At 47.5% G+C, this 21,225-nt stretch overlaps 1 protein-coding gene across 1 annotated transcript in view; it reads right to left on the reverse strand.

Annotated features, from left to right (window-relative positions):
- LOC144480530 (sorbitol dehydrogenase-like) overlaps positions 1-21,225 on the reverse strand; it is a 56,745-nt gene that overhangs the window by 28,249 nt on the left and 7,271 nt on the right. The window contains exons 3-4 of the mRNA XM_078200094.1: positions 11,684-11,802; positions 2,279-2,344 (exon numbers count right to left, since the gene is read on the reverse strand). Of these exons, the coding sequence (XP_078056220.1) occupies positions 2,279-2,344; positions 11,684-11,802 (185 nt within the window). The remainder of the gene's footprint in view (positions 1-2,278; positions 2,345-11,683; positions 11,803-21,225) is intronic.

Below are 21,225 nucleotides of genomic sequence, written 5' to 3' on the forward strand. Positions count from 1 at the left end.
CTTTGTCTCCGATATCTGGACTGCTTTTACAGGGGGAGGAACTTTGGAATTTTATGCGTATGAAAGGAGTACGTGTGCGTACTATTCCCCACCACACAGCCTCGAAAGTCTGAGCGGAGAGAGCTGTTCAGACCTTCAAGTCGGCAATGGAAAAACAGCCATCCACACCCCTGTGATTAAAGCTTGCTAGATTCCTCCTCACATACAGGACGACATCGCACACAACAGCGGCACGATGGCACGGTGCTTAGCACTGCCGGCTCACAGCGCCAGGGACCCGGGTTCGATTCCCGGCTTGGGTCACTGTCTGTGTGGAATTTGCAAGTTCTCCCCGTGTCTGCGTGGGTTTCCTCCGGGTGCTCCAGTTGCTTCCCACAAGTCCAAAGATGTACGGGTTAGGTTGATTGGCCGTGCTAAATTGCCCCTTAGTGTCAGGGGGACTAGCAGGGTAAATATGTGAGGTTACGGGGATAGAGGCCTGGGTGGGATTGTGCAGACTCGGTGGGCCGAATGGCCTCCTTCTGCATTGTAGGGATTCTATGATTCCCCCTCACATATCGAACGACACCACACAGAACTCAAGCTGCAGAGGAAAGTGGCTCTGAATGAGGCCTGTCTTAGTGTTTCCCAATTTAGTGGGGAGGGTGGAAGAGAAACAGAGCGCACAAAAGAAGTTTCACGATTCTGTGTGGATCCTTCGAGGTGAATGAGATCCGGAACTTTAATGTCCGTCCAGATTGGCTCCCTGGGAAGATCCGCGTGAGAACTTGAGGCTCTGTGTAGTGCCTGGTTGGCCTCCAAGGGAGTAAAGTCAAGAAACATGTAGATCACATAAGGAAGAGAGAAGCTAACACACCGCGCAAGTACAGCAGATGGTTCCTGCAGCATTACTAATGTTCCTCTAATGGCACCAGATTCAGTGGGACCAGTTACTCCAGACAAAGGACCCCATGTTGTTCCAGTGGGAACTGGAGAGGATTTCTGCACCAGTATACACACACAATAGACATACCCAGTATACATACGCCTTCTGACAATGAAAACTTTTCCGGATGTATCACAGCTTGGTATGGCTCCTGCTCTGACCAAGACCACAAGTAACTACAGAGGGTCGTGAACGTAGCCCAATCCATCACGCAAACCAGCCTCCCATCCATTGACTCCATCTACACTTCCTGCTGCCTCGGAAAAGCAGCCAGCATAATCAAGGACCCTGTATCCACAGCTTGGTATGGCTCCTGCTCTGACCAAGACTGCAAGAAACTACAAAGGATCGTGAACGAAGCCCAGTCCATCACACAAACCAGCCTCCCATCCATTGACACTGTCTACATTTCCCGCTGCCTCGGAAAAGCAGCCAGCATAATCAAGGACCCCACGCACCCTGGGATATACTCTCTTCCACCTTCTTCTGTCGGGAAAAAGGTACAAAGGTTTGAGAGCATGTACCAACCAACTCAAGAACAGCTTCTTCCCTGCTGCCATCAGACTTTTGAATGGACCTACCTCGCATTAAGTTGATCTTTCTCTACACCCTAGCTATGACTGTAACACTACATTCTGCACTCTCTCCTTTCCTTCTCTATGAACGGTATGTTTTGTCTGTATAGCGCACAGGAAACAATACTTTTCACTGTATGTTAATACATGTGACAATAATAAATCAAATCAAAATAATAAATCAAATCAAAAATCAAAATTCTGGGAGAAGGCTGTTCATAGAGTTCTAACCAAAGTGAAGAGAAGGAGCGTATGCTGAGGAGGTGAATGGACATTAAGGTTGCTTTGTGCACTTTTAGTTCCAATGCAGCTCAAATGTACATGTGCCAATTGCTGGTGACTCCTGGATTAGAGTGAGAATCAATCGAGACTTGATCCCTCCCACTCCCACTGAGACTTCCGAGGGGGAGAGTGGTGTTGACAGAATGCCCTCTGGAGAAAAATGGTTCCCTACCTGTAGGGTCTCCTACACATATTTTTCTTTCACTTTCCCCCCTTGAGTGTTGGGCAGAGATCCTAAAGACCCATCCTGGCTATTTTTCAGGATCTGCCTGGGGTGGGTAAAATAAATCATTGCTTCAAGACGGGGTCACGATCATTTATACTGCACAAGAGTGCGAAAGGTCATAAGTGGACAGTGTCACTAAACACCTTAACGACCAGTTGGCCCCCTGTGAGGTCCAGTGGAAGAGAACACCTTTAAGCTGCACAAAGTAACCAAAGAAATGGCTGACACCTGGGCTCGGGATAGTTTAGAAAGATACGGGTGAAGACTTACCGCAAACCACAATCATAGTCACTCCAATGGCCTTGCAAACAAGTAGACACAATAGTCCGATTGGTCCTTAATGAATGGAAATGCAACAGGTTATTAAATCTTGCAGTGATATCTACTGGAAACACTTGCCAAAGCTACTCAATGTACATACACAATACAAATACACAGCATACATACACAGTATACTTACTTAATATACATACACTGTATACATACACATTATACGTGCACAATAGAGATACCCAGTATACATGTACAATCGAAATAGCCAGTATATAATAGACATATCTAGCCAGTATATATACTTAATAGCCAGTATACATACACAGTATACATACACAATAGAAATACCCAGTATACAGACACAGTATACATACCCAGTATACCCAGCACATACACAGTATGCATACTTAGTATTTATACACAGGGTACACACACAGGGTACACACACAGGGTACACACACAGGGTACACACACAGGGTACACACGCAGATACACACGCAGATACACACGCAGATACACACGCAGATACACACGCAGATACACACGCAGATACACACGCAGATACACACGCAGATACACACGCAGATACACACGCAGATACACACGCAGATACACACGCAGATACACACGCAGATACACACGCAGATACACACGCAGATACACACACAGATACACACACAGGATACACACACAGGATACACACACAGGATACACACACAGGATACACACACAGGATACACACACAGGATACACACACAGGATACACACACAGGATACACACACAGGATACACACACAGGATACACACACAGGATACACACACAGGATACACACACAGGATACACACACAGGATACACACACAGGATACACACACAGGATACACACACAGGATACACACACAGGATACACACACAGGATACACACACAGGATACACACACAGTGACATACATAGTATACGTACACATTATACGTACACAGTATGCATACTTAGTATTTATACACAGGGTACACACACAGGGTACACACACAGGGTACACACACAGGGTACACACACAGGTACACACACAGGGTACACACACAGGGTACACACACAGGTACACACACAGGTACACACACAGGTACACACACAGGTACACACACAGGTACACACACAGGTACACACACAGGTACACACACAGGTACACAATAAACATACACAGTAGAGATACACAATAAGCGCACATAATAGACATACACACTACACATACATAATATACATACAAAGCAACATTGCTGATAAATCCTGCGGATATTGTAATGGTGAACATTTCCTGACACCACACAAGGGCAAATAATTATCCCCATTGTTACTTCTTTTCAAATAGCTTTAACAAATCGATTTGCCATTTTCTGCTTTATTCTATAGTGTTTGCACTGCAGTGGCAAAGGGGCAGACAGGCATCATGAGGCGTAACAAAAGCATCTGCAATGAGGGTTCCCACTCTGAGTCGCTGGCCTGCGATCAGTGTTGGCAGCAGAGGGAGTATAGATCCTGTGTCTCACAACTTCAAGCTGGGAGCCTCAATGCTCACAGATTAATATTAATCCACAGCTAAATAACAGTTACACCCCAGCATACAACATCTACTGATGTTGGGACACTCCAACCTTGAGAAATCCAGGAACACTGCAGTGTGCATGCGATAGTAAAAGGGTCTGGCACATAAAAGGTTAACGTGGGGCTGAGTACAATACCAGTCACACAGTAATGTAGAAGAACGCATGACCCACATCTCAGGGTCACAGTCTAGTGTTGGACAGAGCTGTGCGTACAAGCAAGAACGGAGAGAGCTCTTAGCTTGAACCTTTTACTCAATAAATTTACATAGTTCTGGTAGTTAATAAATACCTAAAGAATAACCTAGTTAAAACTACAAAGACTCCAAAGCATCCAACACCCTACAACATGGTGGCAGGGGATGGATAAATGCAGAACCTTGCAAAAAATACAAAGAGAAACTAAAATCCTAAGCAGAAATATGAAGAAGCGTTCTGACCTAGAAAAGCGTGGGAAGCAGACGCAGAGTGCAACACTGCCAGGGAAAAGCTCCAAAGAAAGGCTTGGAAGCTTAAGGCAGAAATTTAAAACTCCTCACTTCAGCCAAAGTCTCCATGGGGCCCTTTGGAAGTCCAGCTTCAATGAGTGTAGAGTCAGCAGGGGTGAGCTAAAACTTTGAAGTTCCGGGATACAGCGAGGCCCGAGAAAGCTTCAAATAGCCCAATAGTGGGAAATGGCCATTTAAAAACTCCATCACAAAATCAGATTCCCGAGTTAGCGCTTGGACACGTGGCATCCCGAGCTCACTCCGGATAATTCGGAAGAATTGCGGCTAAAGAATCAGTTTCAAAGACCGGGCAAAGGCCAGGGTTTGATGCTTATGTGTTGGGCTGAGGGGCCTGTTTGTTTTCGTACTGTATATCTCTGCGAGTAGATGAAGGGACCATAATTTTAAAGCCACTTAGCAGTTCAGAGTAGGAATCTTGTTATATATAAAGTTTATTTTTATTAGTGTCTCAAGTAGGCTTACGTTAACACTGCAATGAAGTTACTGTGAAAACCCCCTAGTTGCCGCACTCCGGTGCCTGTTCAGGTACACTGAGGGAGAAATTAGCATGGCCAATGCACCCTAGCCAGCACGTCGTTTGGACTGTGGGAGGAAACCGGAGCAGCCGGAGGAAACTCACACAGACATGGGGAGAATGTGCAGACTCCACACAGATAGTGACCCAAGCCGGGAATCGAACCCGGGTCCCTGGAGCTGTGAGGCAGCAGTGCTAACCACTGTGCCACTGCGTTGCCCCTAAATGTGGTCCAATGGCTAGCTAGGTAATTTTCAGATATAAACCTGTCAGCAAAGCTAGTCATGATGTGGAGATGCCGGCGTTGGACTGGGGTGAACACAGTAAGAGTTTTAACAACACCAGGTTAAAGTCCAACAGGTTTATTTGGTAGCAAATACCATTAGCTTTCGGAGCGCTGCTACTTCATCAGATTGAGTGGAAATGTGCTCTCAAACAGTGCACAGAGACACAAAATCAAGTTACAGAATACTGATTAGAATGCGAATCCCGACAGCCAACCAGATCTTAAAGATACAGACAATGTGGGTGGAGGGAGCATTAAGCACAGGTTTAAGAGATGTGTATTGTCTCCAGACAGGACAAGCCTGCAAGTCCAGGAGGCAAGCTGTGGGGGTTACTGATAATGTGACATAAATCCAACATCGCAACAGACACCTCCAGACGCTGAAAGATGCCCTTATAAGAACAGGATATGGCGCTCGACTCATCGATCAACAGTTCCGACGCACCACAGCGAAAAACCGCACCGACCTCCTCAGAAGACAAACACGGGACATGGGGACAGAGTACCCTTCGTCGTCCAGTACTTCCCCGGAGCGGAGAAGCTACGGCATCTCCTCCGGAGCCTTCAACATGTCATTGATGAAGACGAACATCTCGCCAAGACCATCCCCACACCCCCACTTCTTGCCTTCAAACAACCGCACAACCTCAAACAGACCATTGTCCGCAGCAAACTACCCAGCCTTCAGGGGAACAGTGACCACGACACCACACAACCCTGCCACAGCAACCTCTGCAAGACGTGCCGGATCATCGACACGGATGCCATCATCTCACGTGAGAACACCATCTACCAGGTACACGGTACCTACTCTTGCAACTCGGCCAACGTTGTCTACCTGATACGCTGCAGGAAAGGATGTCCCGAGGCATGCTGCATTGGGGAAACCATGCAGACGCTACGACAACGGATGAATGAACACCGCTCGACAATCACCAGGCAAGACTGGTCTCTTCCTGTGGGGGAGCACTTCAGCAGTCACGGGCATTCAGCCTCTAGATCTTCAGGTAAGCATTCTCCAAGGCGGCCTTCACGACACACGACAGCGCAGAGTCGCTGAGCAGAAACTGATAGCCAAGTTCCGCACACATGAGGACGGCCTAAACCGGGATGTTGGATTTATGTCACATTATCAGTAACCCCCACAGCTTGCCTCCTGGACTTGCAGGCTGTCCTGTCTGGAGACAATACACATCTCTTTAACCTGTGCTTAATGCTCCCTCCACCCACATTGTCTGTATCTTTAAGATCTGGCTGGCTGTAGGGATTCGCATTCCAATCAGTATTCTGTAACTTGATTTTGTGTCTCTGTGCCCTGTTTGAGAGCACATTTCCACTCCATCTGACGAAGGAGTAGCGCTCCGAAAGCTAATGGTATTTGCTACCAAATAAACCTGTTGGACTTTAACCTGGTGTTGTTAAAACTCTTACTGAGCAAAGCTAGTCCCAGGGGCTGGTTTAGACACTGTGTGTATCAGTCAGAATTCTTCAACCTGATTCATTAAGGAGGGACATTGTTTGCTTGCCCTGTTTTTATAGGTCCCCAGCCCCTGTGAGGTCACTGCAATCTCTCGGCTTCCTAAGAAGCAGATGTTCCAGTGCCAAAGTCCACAGCAAGCCTGTGTCAGTGCAACACACACTCTAATTCTTGTACTAAGAACTGCCAAACTGCATCTCCCATGGGATTGCTCACAGTGAGTCAGAGATTGCACATCTTAGAAGATGCAGTCGAAACAATTCCAGAACTCCCAGCTGAGTCAGGAATTCTTTGCCAACACTCCTTGTTCCAAAATTAGAATTTATTTAAATTTTCTCTCCCCTGTTACCGTCGCTGAGAGCACAAAGAACATAGAACAATACAGCACAGGAACAGGCCCTTCGGCCCTCCAAGCCCGTGCCGCTCCCTGGTCCAAACTAGACCATTCTTTTGTATCCCTCCATTCCCACTCCGTTCATATGGCTATCTAGATAAGTCTTAAACCTTCCCAGTGTGTCCGCCTCCACCACCTTGCCTGGCAGCGCATTCCAGGCCCCCACCACCCTCTGTGTAAAATACGTCCTTCTGATATCGGTGTTAAACCTCCCCCCCTTCTATGACCCCTCGTGAACGTCACCATCGACCTGGGGAAAAGCTTCCCACCGTTCACCCTATCTGTGCCTTTCATAATTTTATACACCTCTATTAAGTCTCCCCTCATCCTCCGTCTTTCCAAGGAGAACAACCCCAGTTTACCCAATCACTCCTCATAACTAAGCCCCTCCATACCAGACAACATCCTGGTAAACCTCCTTTGTACCCTCTCCAAAGCCTCCACGTCCTTCTGGTAGTGCGGCGACCAGAACTGGGCGCAGTATTCCAAATGCATCTGCAACATCAGACCCCAACTTTTATACTCTATGCCCCGTCCTATAAAGGCAAGCATGCCATATGCCTTCTTCACCACCTTCTCCACCTGTGCCGTCACCTTCAAAGATCTGTGGACTTGCACACCCAGGTCCCTCTGCGTATCTACACCCTTTATGGTTCTGCCATTTATCGTATAGCTCCTCCCTACATTATTTCTACCAAAATGCATCACTTCGCATTCATCTGGATTGAACTCCATCTGCCATTTCTTTGCCCAAATTTCCAGCCTGTCTATATCCTTCTGTAGCTTCTGACAATGCTCCTCACTATCTGCAAGTCCTGCCAATTTCGTGTCGTCCGCAAACTTACTGATCACCCCAGTTACACCTTCTTCCAGATCGTTTATATAAATCACAAACAGTAGAGGTCCCAATACAGAGCCCTGCAGAACACCACTAGTCACAGACATCCAGCTGGAAAAAGACCCTTCCACTATCACCCTCTGTCTTCTGTGACCAAGCCAGTTCTCCACCCATCGAGCCACCTCCCAATTTAGCATGGCCAATCCACCGAACCCGCACATCTTTGGACTCGCAGTGAGTCAGAGATTGCACACCTTAGAAGATGCAATCGAAACAATTCTGGAACTCCCAGCTGAATCAGGAATTCTTTACCAACACTCCTTGTTCCTAAATTAGCGCTGAGGCAGCAGTGCTAATCGCTGTGCCACCGTGCCGCCCTAATGACGTTACTGTGAAAATCCCCTGGTCGCCACACTCCAGCGCCTGTTCAGGCACGCTGAGGAAGAATTTAGCATTGCTAATGCAACTAACCAACATGTCTTGTGGGAGGAAACCGGAGCACCCGGGGGAAACTCATGCAGACACGGGGGAACCTTTTTTTATTTTGCGTTCTGTGCATGATCTGATTAATGTTCCAGTGGACACTTCCTGGTTTAGTCACTGTATGCCTCAGTAAGGATTCCTCAATCTGGTGATTTCAAGAGACATGTAGTTGCTTGCCCTGTTCACGGAGTTTCCTGGTCTCCTGTAGATAGTGCTGTGCAGTCTTTGGTCTTGAGTAACAAGTCCCACAGCACCAGGTTAAAGTCCAACAGGTTTATTTGGTAGCACGAGCTTTTGGAGCGCTGCCCCTTCATCAGGTGGGTCTCTGTTGGACTTTAACCTGGTGTTGTGAGACCTCTAACTGTGCCCACCCCAGTCCGACGCCAGCATCTCCACATCATGGATACTGGTCTCAAGGAACCACATGAAACTCTGCGGGTCACGTGTGAATGCAATGGACAATGCTATTCGCCTGCTGGTGACAGCAAAACCCAGGCTACTGGGGTAGGATTTTCTGGCCATGCCCACCAACGTGATTGTCCAGTCCCACCCAGGGTCAACGGCCCCGTGGCAGGTCCCACCACAGAGCGGCTAGAGAACCCCAGCCTCTGTTGCTTTAAAGTATCCAATGATGTTGCTTGCCTTTGATGAACAAACCCCATCTCCGGGGGCGGCACGCGGTACAGTGGGTTAGCACTGCTGCCTCACAGCGCCTAGGACCCGGGTTCGATTCCCGGCTTGGGTCACTGTCTGTGCGGATTCTGCATGTTCTCCCCGTGGCTGCGTGGGTTTCCTCCGGGTGCTCCGGTTTCCTCCCACAGTCTGAAAGACGTGCTGGTTAGGGTGCATTGGCCGTGCTAAATTCTCCCTCAGTGTACCCGAACAGGCGCCAGAGTGTGGCGACAAGTGTAAGCCTACTTGTGACACTAATAAATGAACTTTATATCAGATTGGTTGCATATTAGTCATGAGATGTGTGTGTGTATATTTTTTATATATATATATATATACATAGAAGAACAAAGAAAATTACAGCACAGGAACAGGCCCTTCGGCCCTCCAAGCCTGCACCGACCATGCTGCCCAACTGAACCAAAGCCCCCTACCCTTCCGGGGACCAAATCCCTCCATTCCCATCCTGTTCATGTCTTTGTCAAGACACCACTTAAAAGTCAAAATAATATATATATAGAATTACACACACACACTCACTCACTCACTCACACACTCACACACTCACACACTCACACACTCACACACTCACACACTCACACACTCACACACTCACACACTCACACACTCACACACTCACACACTCACACACTCACACACTCACACACTCACACACACTCACACACTCACACACTCACACACTCACACACACACTCACTCACTCACTCACACATTTGCGGTAAATATATGATTGGGATGAGGTGAAATGTTACTTTTCTACTGTCCGGGATGCTAATTGCTAAATGCAAGGAATTGTTCAAACTGGGTTTGTTCGCTATTTTGTAATATTTCTTCGGTGGATTTTTTGATAACTCAGATTAAATCAGAGATCAGTCCTGTAACAAACACACCCTTCTGGAAAGGATCAGTGTGATAATCATCCTCCAAGTACCCTTTCTCCTCTTCCTCATTACCTGCCCACATTTCACATTTGTACAAGAAAGTGGGACGAGAGTTTGGTAGTTTGTATTTGACTGGCACTGATGTGATGGGCCAAAGGGCCTTTTCTGTGCTGTAGATGTCTATGACTCCATGATTATGAGAGTAGGAAAGTGGGACGTATTGGCTAGCTCTTTTGCTGTGGGCCGAATGGTCTCCTTCTTTGGTTCTATGTAAAAGTTTCCACGGCTGGAGCCCAATTGGAGTGAGTTGTTGGCTGAAATGCAATCCAGATTGGACAGAAGTCAAACCAGCTCACAAAGTGTGGCTGCACAGCCCATACCAGGTTGGGGGCAGGGCTCAGTGGGGGGTACACGCCATGTCAAATTCTTCCAGCCCAGGCTGGTTTTACATCTGGAGACCCCAGTCCCTCAAATTATTGGGAACAGCTGACCCGAGGGGGAGGAGTGGAGACTGCAATAGCCCATCCCAAAGCTCTGGGGGAGAACAAGTTCCGTCGCTTAGTAAATAAGGAATGATAAAGAATGTGAGCAAAGCTTGCCATAAACGTTGTGAGGGGAGGGCAGCACGGTGGTATAGTGGTTAGCTCTGCTGCCTCACAGCGCCAGGGAGCCGGGGTCAATTCTGGTCTCGGGTCACTGTCTGTGTGACTCTTTGCATGTTCTCCCCATGTCTGCACATACGTTACCTCCGGTTTCCTCCCACAGTCCAAATATGTGTAGGTTAGGTGGATTGGCCATGCTAAATTGTCCTTAGTGTCCAAAGTTGTGCAAATTAGGAGGATTAGCCATGCTAAATTGCCCCTGAGTGTCCAAAGATGTGTAAATTAGGAGGATTGGCCATGCTAAATTGCCCCTTAGTGTCCAAAGATGTGTAGGTTAGGTGGATTGGCCATGCTAAATTGCCCCTTAGTGTCCAAAGATGTGTAAATTAGGAGGATTGGCCATGCTAAATTGTTCCTTAGTGTCCAAAGATGTAAAGGTCAGGTGGATTGGCCATGCTAAATTGCCCCTTAGTGTCCAAAGATGTGTAAATTAGGAGGATTGGCCATGCTAAATTGTTCCTTAGTGTCCAAAGATGTAAAGGTCAGGTGGATTGGCCATGCTAAATTGCCCCTTAGTGTCGCAAGATGTGCAAATTAGGTGGATTGGCCATGCTAAATTGTTCCTTAGTGTCCAAAGTTGTGTAAATTAGGAGGATTAGCCATGCTAAATTGCCCCTTAGTGTCCAAAGATGTGTAGGTTAGGTGGATTGGCCATGCTAAATTACCCCTTACTGTCCAAAGATGTGTAGGTTAGGTGGATTGGCCATGCTAAATTGCCCCTTAGTGTTCAAAGATGTGCAGGTTAGGTGGATTGGCCATGCTAAATTGCCCCTTAGTGTCCAGAGATGTGTAGGTTGGGTGGATTGGCAGGGCAAATGTGTCGGGGAGTGGGGGGTGGGGCCTGTGATGGTCTATCAGAGAGTCGGTGCAGACTCAATAGGCCGAATGGCCTCCTTCAGCACTGTAGGGATTCCACGAACGGGTTTGAAAGAATGTAATTTTACCTCAAGAGCCTGGTATCTCTGCTGTTTATGGAAGATAGAAACATGTGCGGGATATGGGGGTCTTTTTCGGGTGTAGGTAGGAGCTGCAGACGGTGCAATACGTTAGACAGAAAGGCAAGCTTACCGGCTCCACAGATGAAAACCTTCTGACCCACTTTCACTCGTCCCCTTTGACATGCATGGAGCGCCACACAGAGAGGCTCAACCAAAGCACCTTCTTCTAAGCACACACATTCAGGAAGCCTGGAAGGGAGACAGTGGCAACCATTAACCACAGCAATACGCTGACAGGTATTAACACAATCGCCACGGACACGTCGCACGTGGAGACTTTCAGAGTAAAGAAGGATCAGTTTTGATTCCCTTACCTAAAAAAGGATATAGTCACATTGGAGGCAGTCCAAAGGAGATTCGCCAGGCTAATATTCCTGGGATGAGAGGGTGATCTTATCAAGAGAGACTAAATAGCCTGGGTCTGTATTCCTTGGAGTTTAGAAGAGTGAGGGGTGACCTTATTCAAACATACAAGATCCTTCCTTAACAGGGTAGATGGTGAGATGTTTTCATTCACAGTAACTTCATTGCAGTGTTAATGTAAGCCTACTTATGACTCCGAGTGGCACAGTGGTTAGCACTGCTGCCTCACAGCGCCAGGGACCCGGGTTCGATTCCAGCCTCGGGTCACTGTCTGTGTGGAGTTTGCACATTCTCCCCGTGTCTGCGTGGGCCTGATCAATGTAAAAAATCTAAACCGTGCACATGTGGCTCTCTCCCAGACGGCGCACACGCGGGAGGCCCGAGATTCATCGGGTGTTGGAGATGTCGACCATGGGGAGCACGGTGGCACAGTGGTTAGCACTGCTGCCTCACAGCGCCAGGGACCCGGGTTCGATTCTCGACTTGAGTCACTGTCTGCGTAGAGTCTGCACATTCTCCCCATGTCTGCGTGGGTTTCCTCCGGGTGCTCCGGTTTCCTCCCACAGTCCGAAAGACGTGCTGGTTAGGTGCATTGGCCGTGCTAAATTCTCCCTCAGTGTGCCAGAATGTGGCGACTAGGGGATTTTCACAGTAGCTTCATTGCAGTGTTAATGTAAGCCTACTTGTGACAATAATAAATAAACTTTAAACTACTGTCACAGTGTTAACGTTAGCCTACTTGTGACACTAGTTTAAAGTTTATTTATTTTTATAAATAGGCTTACATTAACACTGCAATGAAGTTACTGTGAAAATCCCCTAGTCGCCACACTCTGGTGCCTGTTCGGGTACACTGAGGGAGAATTTAGCACGACCAATGCACCCTAACCAGCACGTCTTTCGGACTGTGGGAGGAAACCGGAGCTCCCGGAGGAAACCCACACAGACACGGGGAGAACGTGCAAACTCCACGCAGACAGTGACCTGAGGCTGGTATTGAACCCGAGCCCCTGGGGCTGTGAGGCAGCAGGACTAACCACTGCGCCACCGTGCCGCAAATAAGTAAACTTTAAAACAAAGCTGAAGACAAGGATTAATTTGAATTTGAATTTAATTACACGCATTTTGAATCATTTTGGAACCTTGCTTGGCGGCACACTTGCTGAGTCTTCATGGCGCACCAGTGGGGGAACCACTCACCAACAGGACAGCCTGATAAGGGACTGAGGTGCGGTTGGCAATTTGTCCAAAATTAGTAATTGAATCCGTTCGGAACTGGATTGCTCCATGACTGGCTTCGCTACAGCTTTTCCTCAGTGCAGCCAACAGAAATAGGCCAGTCCCACCCCTGAACCTCACCTAGGGAGCAAAATGCTGGGCATTGCTTCCAGCCCAATCTCAACCAATGCTTGGCGACGTGTGCTCCGAGTCTGGGTCCACTTACAGGATGATGGTGGGGGGTGTGTAGAAAAGTCCTTCGGACAAATGGAGGGGGGATCTGATTGGGGCATATATAATTCAAGGTGTAACACTATCCCTAACAGCTCCGCACTAGCTCTGATCAAAGAAAGTCAAAACAATTGGGTGTATGGCCCAAAATAGAAAAGCGTTGTGCAATCGCAATCCTCCAGGAGCATTGGCCTAACTTAACGCTGTAATCTTGAATCACAGAATCCCTACAGTGCAGAGGGAGGCCATTCAGCCCACCGAGTCTACACCAATAACAATCCCACTCAGGCCCTATCCCGGTAACCCCACATATGTACCCCACTAATCCCTCTAACCTACGCATCCCAGGACACTAAGGGGCAATTTATTATGGCCAATGCACCTAACCCACATTACATCTTTGGACTGTGGGAGGGAACCAGAGCACCCGCAGGAAACCCACGCAGACACTGGGAGAATGTGCAAACTCCGCACAGACAGTGACCCAAGCCGGGAATCGAACCCAGGACCCTGGAGCTGTGAGGCAGCAGTGCTAACCACTGTGCCATCGTGCCAATGCATCTAACCCGCACATCGTTGGAGTGTGGGAGAAAACCAGGACACCTGGAGGAAACCCACGCAGACACGGGGGAGAATGTGCAGACTCCGCACAGACAGTGACCCAAGCCGGGAATCGAACCCAGGTCCCAGGCACTGTGAGGCAGCAGTGCTAATCACTGTGCCACCGTTCCGCCCTAAATTTCTGTATTCAATCCAACTATCCCATGAGCATTTTAGCCTATTTCACTTATTTTTGTTAAGAGTCCATCCTCTGTTTCTCTGAAGTTTATGGACTAAATTTGTCTAAATTGGGATCTCAGTTTGGCCTTCAAAAGGATTAATACCCAGGATGTTGAACACTTGTCATGGAAGAGCAGAAAATCAGGAAAAGCTCCTCCACAACCGTCTCCCCATCACAACATGACTTGCAATCGGAGTGTTTCCACTGCGATAGCTGCTAATCACACACCGTTATCAACCCATAAACCAAGTAACTCCATCAATTATATTCGGGATGTTGTAAGAAGTCTCACAACACCAGGTTAAAGTCCAACAGGTTCGTGATTCCAAATAAACCTGTCGGACTTTAACCTGGTGTTGGGAGACTTCTTGCTGTGCCCATCCCAGTCCAACGCCGGCATCTCCACATCATTCTGGATGTCAGCTACTTAGTAATCCTGACTCTTATCAATAACTTGCTTGTAGAAATAGAAGTTTACAGCATGGAAACAGGCCCTTCGGCCCAACTTGTCCATGCCGCCCTTTTTTTTTAAAACCCCTAATCCCAATTGCCCGCATTTGGCCCATATCCCTCTATACCCATTGTACCCATGTAACTGTCTAAATGCTTTTCAAAAGACAAAATTGTACCCGCCTCTACTACTACCTCTGGCAACTTGTTCCAGACACTCATCATCCTGTGTGTGAAAAAATTGCCCCTCTGGACACTTCTGTATCTCTCCCCTCTCACCTTAAACCAATGCCCTCTAGTTTTAGACTCCCCTCCCTTTGGGAAAAGATATTGACTATCTACCTTGTCTATGCCCCTCATTATTTTATAGACCTCTATAAGGTCACCCCTCAGCCTCCTGCGCTCCAGAGAGAAAAGTCCCAGTCTATTCAGCCTCTCCTTATAACTCAATCCATCAAGTCCTGGTAGCATCCTAGTAAATCTTTTCTGCACTCTTTCTAGTTTAATAATATCCTTTCTATAATAGGGTGACCAGAATTGCACACAGTATTCCAAGTGTGGCGTTACCAATGTCTTGTACAACTTCAACAAGACGTCACAACTCCTGTATTCACTGTTCTGACCGATGAAACCAAGCATGCCGAATGCCTTCTTCACCACTCTGTCCACCTGTGACTCCACTTTCAAGGAGCTATGAACCTGTATCCCTAGATCTCCTAAATGCTCTCAATATTACTATTCCAGTGAAAGTTTAATCAAACCCCCCTCTCTTGTAATCAGTCCAGGTGCTGGTGGACAGTGAGAATGCACAGAGAGCAGTTATTCAGAGTAATCCCCACACCTTCATTAAGCTTGGCCTTAGCCGCCAGATTGGCAGGTCTGTACAATGGAAATAAGCAATGACAAGTCATTGACCCATAGTCTTCAAAAGAAGGCAGTTGATTTTGATTTGATTTGATTTATTATTGTCGCATGTATTAGTATACAGTGAAAAGTATTGTTTCTTGCGCGCTATACAGACAAAGCATACCGTTCGTAGAGAAGGAAAGGAGAGGGTGCAGAACGTAGTGTTACAGTCATAGCTAGGGTGCAGAGAAAGATCAACGTAGCGCGAGGTAGGTCCATTCAAAAGTCTGATGGCCGCAGGGAAGAAGCTGTTCTTGAGTCGGTTGGTACGTGACCTCAGACTTTTGTATCCTTTTCCCCAGGAAGAAGGTGGAAGAGACCCGGGTTCGAATCCCGTCACTGCAGATGGTGGAATTTGAATTCAATTTTTAAAATCTGGAATTAAGAATCTACTGATGACCATGAAACCATTGTCGGAAAAACCCATCTGGTTTACTAATGTCCTTTAGGGAAGGAAAGCTGTCCAGTCTGGGTGCGTGGGGTCCTTGATTATGCTGGCTGCTTTTCTAACACAGCGGGAAGTGTAGACAGAGTCAATGGATGGAAGAGGTTGGTTTGTGTGATGGATTGGGCTACGTTCCCGACCCTTTGTAGTTTATTTCCTTTTGCTATTTCCCTCTGCCTGATTGTTTTCATGTTTGGCGGCTTGCGGATCTCCCCCACTTCTCTTCAGCATTTACAATACTTCTGTTGTCAGTGTGGAATGGGGGAAAAGGTTACAGGCAAAAGGAGAAATAACCTGGGTCTTCATTCTTTTATGAGACATTGTCCACACACTGTACATTCCCATCTGGCAACCCATTGGGCAAGGCCTGCAAGTTGTGGCTTTGGTCAGTAAGCAAGCGGGTCCTCCATGGCAGCTGAGTTCACGGTTCTTTTTCTTAGTTCATTCACAGAATGTGGGCGTCGCTGGCTATGCCAGCATTTATTGCCCATCCCTAGTTGTCCTTGAGAAGGTGGTGTTGAGCTGCCGCCTTGAATCACTGCAGTCCATGTGCTGTGGGTTGTCCCACAATGCCGTTAGGGAGGGAATTCCAGGATTGTGACCCAGCGACTGTGAAGGAACGGTGATATATTTCCAAGTCAGGATGGTGAGTGGCTTGGAGGGGAACTTGCAGGTGGTGGTGTTCCCATTTATCTGCTGCCCTTGTCCTTCTAGATGAAAGTGGTCGTGGGTTTGGAAGGTGCTGTCTAAGGATCTTTGGTGAATTGCTGCAGTGCATGTTGTAGATAGTACACACTGCTGCTACTGAGCGTTGGTGGTGGAGGGATTGAATGTTTGTAGATGTGGTGCCAATCAAGTGTGATGCTTTGTCCTGGATGGTGTCAAGCTTCTTGAGTGTTGTTGGAGCTGCACCCATCTAGGCAAGTGGGGAGTATTCCATCACACTCCTGATTTGTGCCTTGTAGATGGTGGATAGGCTTTGAGGAGTCAGGAGGTGAGTCACTCACCGCAGTTAACCTAGCCTCTGACCTGCTCTTGTGGCCACTGTGTTTATTGCCCTTGAGAAGGTGGTGGTGAGCTGCCTTATTCAGCTGCTGCAGTCTGTTTGCTGTAGGTACACCCTCAGTTAGGGAGGGAGTTCCAGGATTCTGATCCAGTGACAGTGAAGGAACCGCGACATATTTCCAAGTCAGGATGGTGTGATAGATTGGAGGGGAACTTGCAGGTGATGGTGTTCCCCATGTATCTGCTGCCCTTGTCCTACTAGATGGAAGTGGTCATGGGTTTGGAAGGCAACACATAAGATAGTGAAGGTCAATAATAATCCAGAGATCCAGGTAATGCTCTGGGAAAACAGATTCTAGTCTCACCAGAGAGCTGATGACATTTAAATTCAATTATATCAACGTGGAATGTAAAGTTAGTTTCTGTAATGGCAACTGTCATCAATTGCTGTAAAAACCATCTCGTTCCCCTGTAGAGAAGGAAATCTGCCATCATTACCCAGTCTGGCCTACATGTGACTCCAGGCCCACAGTAATGTTTTTGGTTCTTAATTGCCCTCTGAAATGGCCCAGCAAGCCAGACAGTTCATGGGCAGTTCAGGATTTGTTTTCACTCATGGGACATGGGCGTCGCTGGCTGGCCAGCATTTATTACCCATCCCTAGTTGCCCAAGGACAGTTCAAGGTCAACCACATTGCTGTGGCTCTGGAGTCACATGTAGGCCAGACCGGGTAAGGATGGCAGATTTCCTTCCCTAAAGGACATTAGTGAACCAGATGGGTTTTTTCCGACAATCGACAATGGTTTCATGGTCATCAGTAGATTCTTTTAATTCCAGATATTTTTTATTGAATTCAAATTCCACCATCTGCCGTGGCGGGATTCGAACCCGGGTCCCCAGAACATGAGCGGAGTTTCTGGGTTAATAGTCTAGCGATAATACCACTAGGCCGTCACCTCCCTCGATGTGCAATGAATGCGGGCCCTTGCCCATTTCCCATGAAATAATTAATTTATAGAACGTTGTTCGGATTGGGTATGGTCACATTGAAAGACCTCCACAACAATGCGATATCATAAAATACCTCCAAAGGTGCGTACCAGCCTTATATAAATATCTCAAAATAGCTCAGTCGTCAGAGTATATTGAGGTAATTCACTGTGTTTCAAACAACTATCTGCACGATACCATGGAAATGCAGGTAACTTCTCCTGAGATGAGGCACTGAAATGAATAGCATGGGTGATGAATAATCACACACCAACTTAAATGCACATTCTCCCCGTGTCTGGGTGGGTTTCCTCCGGGTGCTCCCTGTTTCCTCCCACAGTCCAAAGATGAGCGAGTTGGGTGCATTGGCAATGGTAGCACAGTGGTTAGCACTGCTGCCTCTCAGGGCCAGGGACCTGAATTCAATTCCCATCTTTGGGCCACTGTCTTGGCAGAGTCTGCACATTCTCCCCGTGTCTGCGTGGGTTTCCTCCCACAGTCCGAAAGACGTGCTGGTTAGGTGCATTGGCCATGCTAAATTCTCCCTCAGTGTACCCGAACAGGCACCAGAGTGTGGCAACTAGGCAATTTTCACAGCAACTTCATTGCAGTGTTAATACAAGCCTACTTGTGACACTAATAAATAAACGTGCGATATTGTCCTTTTTTGGTTTGAGTCAAGCACATGCTGACAGGATGAAATTTCTCTCTGAATCGTCCTGTGTGACACAAGTTTAGGGAACTGGAACACAGTTGTGGGCCAAAACATACATAGAATCATAGAATCCCTACAGTGCTGAAGGAGGCCATTTGGCCCATCGAGTCTGCACCGACCACAATCCCACCCAGGCCCTATTCCCGTAACGCCACATATTACCCTGCTAATCCCCCTGACACTCGGGTCAATTTAGCTTGGCCAATCCGCCTTGCCCGCACATCTTTGGATTGTGGGAGGAAACCCACGCAGACACGGGGAGAACGTGCAAACTCCACACAGACAGTGACCCAAGCCAGGAATCGAACCCGGGTCCCTGGCGCTGTGAGGCAGCAGTGCTAACCACTGTGCCACCCATATTCAGGTAGAAATATACATTCCACTGATATATTCTCTGACCTCGATTTCAGCCAATGATGCACCATTGGGTATCACCCACATGATCCACACACAGATTGTCTCCAACATTTCTTCTTTGACCCCCTCCCAGGCTTATTGCTTCCACCACCTAGAAGGACAAGGGCAACAGGTGGATGGGAACACCAGCACTTTCAGTTCCCCCGCAGGTCACACAGCATATTGCCCTGGATATACAATCAGGTACGTCTGATTATGAGAGGCATAAACAGGGTGGATAGTCAGAGGCTTTTTCCAGCGTGGAAGTGTCATTCACAAGGGGGCACAGGTTCAAGGTGAGAGAGGTAACATTTACGGGAGATGTGCGGGGGAAGTTTTTCACACAGGGAGTGGTGGGTGCCTGGAACGCGCTGCCAGAGGAGGTGGTGGAAGCAGGCACATTAACAACATTTAAGAGGCATCTGGATGGATACATGAATAGGGAGGGAATTGAGGGATACGGACCGAGGAAGGGCAGAAGGGTTTTTTTAAGTTGAGTTAGGGCATCATGATCGGCACGGGCTTGGAGGGCCGAAGGGCCTGTTCCTGTGCTGTTCTTTCCTTTGTTCTTTGTCACTGGGTCAAAGTCCTGGAATTCTCTACCTCGTGGGAGGAATATCTTCACCAAATGGACTGCCAACAGTTTAGCTTCCGAAGAATAAAATCGGGGAAGGACAATGAATATTGGCCTTGCAGGTGACACTCACGGCCAGAGAAGACCTGATCAATATAACCCTCGAGGTATAAATTGTACCTCCCTTTATGCTTTGGCGTGGGATGTTAAATCACATCATCAGCTTCTACCCTTTAGGTGATCATTATTCAATAATGTGTGTCTGGTCACTCACCTGGTTTCACAGCTTATGAAACTCCCTCAGAGCAAGATTGAATCTGCCAACAGGTTATAAGATGACCCACTATACAATGTACTGCTGAGTGTTAAAGCAGTAGTGTTATAAAGCAATATCGTGCGTGAGTAAATGTGAGTGTGCGCGCATACGTGTCTGTGTGTGTGTGTGCACATTTGTGTGTGCACGTGTGTGTATATTTGTGTGCATATACATATCAGTATGTGCATATGTGTGCACACGTGTGGGTCTGTACAAGCGCGCATACTTAAGTGTGCATGTGTGTCTGTATGTGTCTGCGTGTGCATGTATGTGTGCACTTGTGTGTGGTATTTGTGTGTGTCTGTATATTTGTGTGTGCACGTGTGTGTGTGTGTATTTGTGTGTGTGTGCAAGTGTGTGTGTGTATATTTGTGTATGCGTGCGAGTGTGTGTGTGTATTTGTGTGTGCGCAAGTGTCTGTGTCTGTATATTTGTGTGTGCGCACGCGCGAGTGTCTATATTTGTGTGTGTGCGTGTCTGCGTGAATGTGTGTGCGTGTCTGTATATTTGTGTGCGCGCGCGAGTGTGTGTGTGTGCGTGTGCATGTTGTGGTGGGAGAAAAAAGGAAGTGTGAGCAGCTCATGAGGAAATAAACCGTGTGTACACTGGCTGGAACAGCCTCGATGCAACACTGAGCATTTCCTCATGTGTTTTGACAAAGGCTCTGATTGAAGCTCAGACTTCAATTCAAAAGAGCAATGTTCCTGTCTATCCCCACCCTCTCTGTCTCTCACTCTCTCTTTCTGTCTGTCTCTCACACTCACTCTCTCTGCCTGTCTCTCACTCTCTCTACAGGTTAAGTGTATACTCTCTCTCTCTCTCTCTCTCTGTGTAGTGTGTACCATTTCTCTCTCTCTCTCTAGTGTAGGTGTATACTCTCTCTCTCTCTCTCTCTGTCTGTCTCTCTCTCTCTCTCTCTGTGTAGTGTGTGTACCATTTCTCTCTCTCTCTGTAGGTTAGGTGTATACTCTCTCACTCTCTCTGTGTAAGCTGTAATACTCCAGTAACCCAGGACTGCTTCGGAATAACTAAAGTACTTCAAACTTAAAATCTCATCATGAGCTTGTGAAATTCCTGTTTCTCAAGTCATAAGTGACTCAGGTTCAGTAACTGTTACTGGCATCGTGTTGGCTGCTACATCTTCCCAAGTTCACCATGGCTTGGGGATAGGGTTCTCCAGCCTCTCAACGCTTTGGGAGCACCTTCAGAGGGAAACCCTTG

This window comes from Mustelus asterias, chromosome 29, assembly GCF_964213995.1.
Source record: "Mustelus asterias chromosome 29, sMusAst1.hap1.1, whole genome shotgun sequence".
Taxonomy (NCBI): Eukaryota; Metazoa; Chordata; class Chondrichthyes; order Carcharhiniformes; family Triakidae; genus Mustelus; species Mustelus asterias.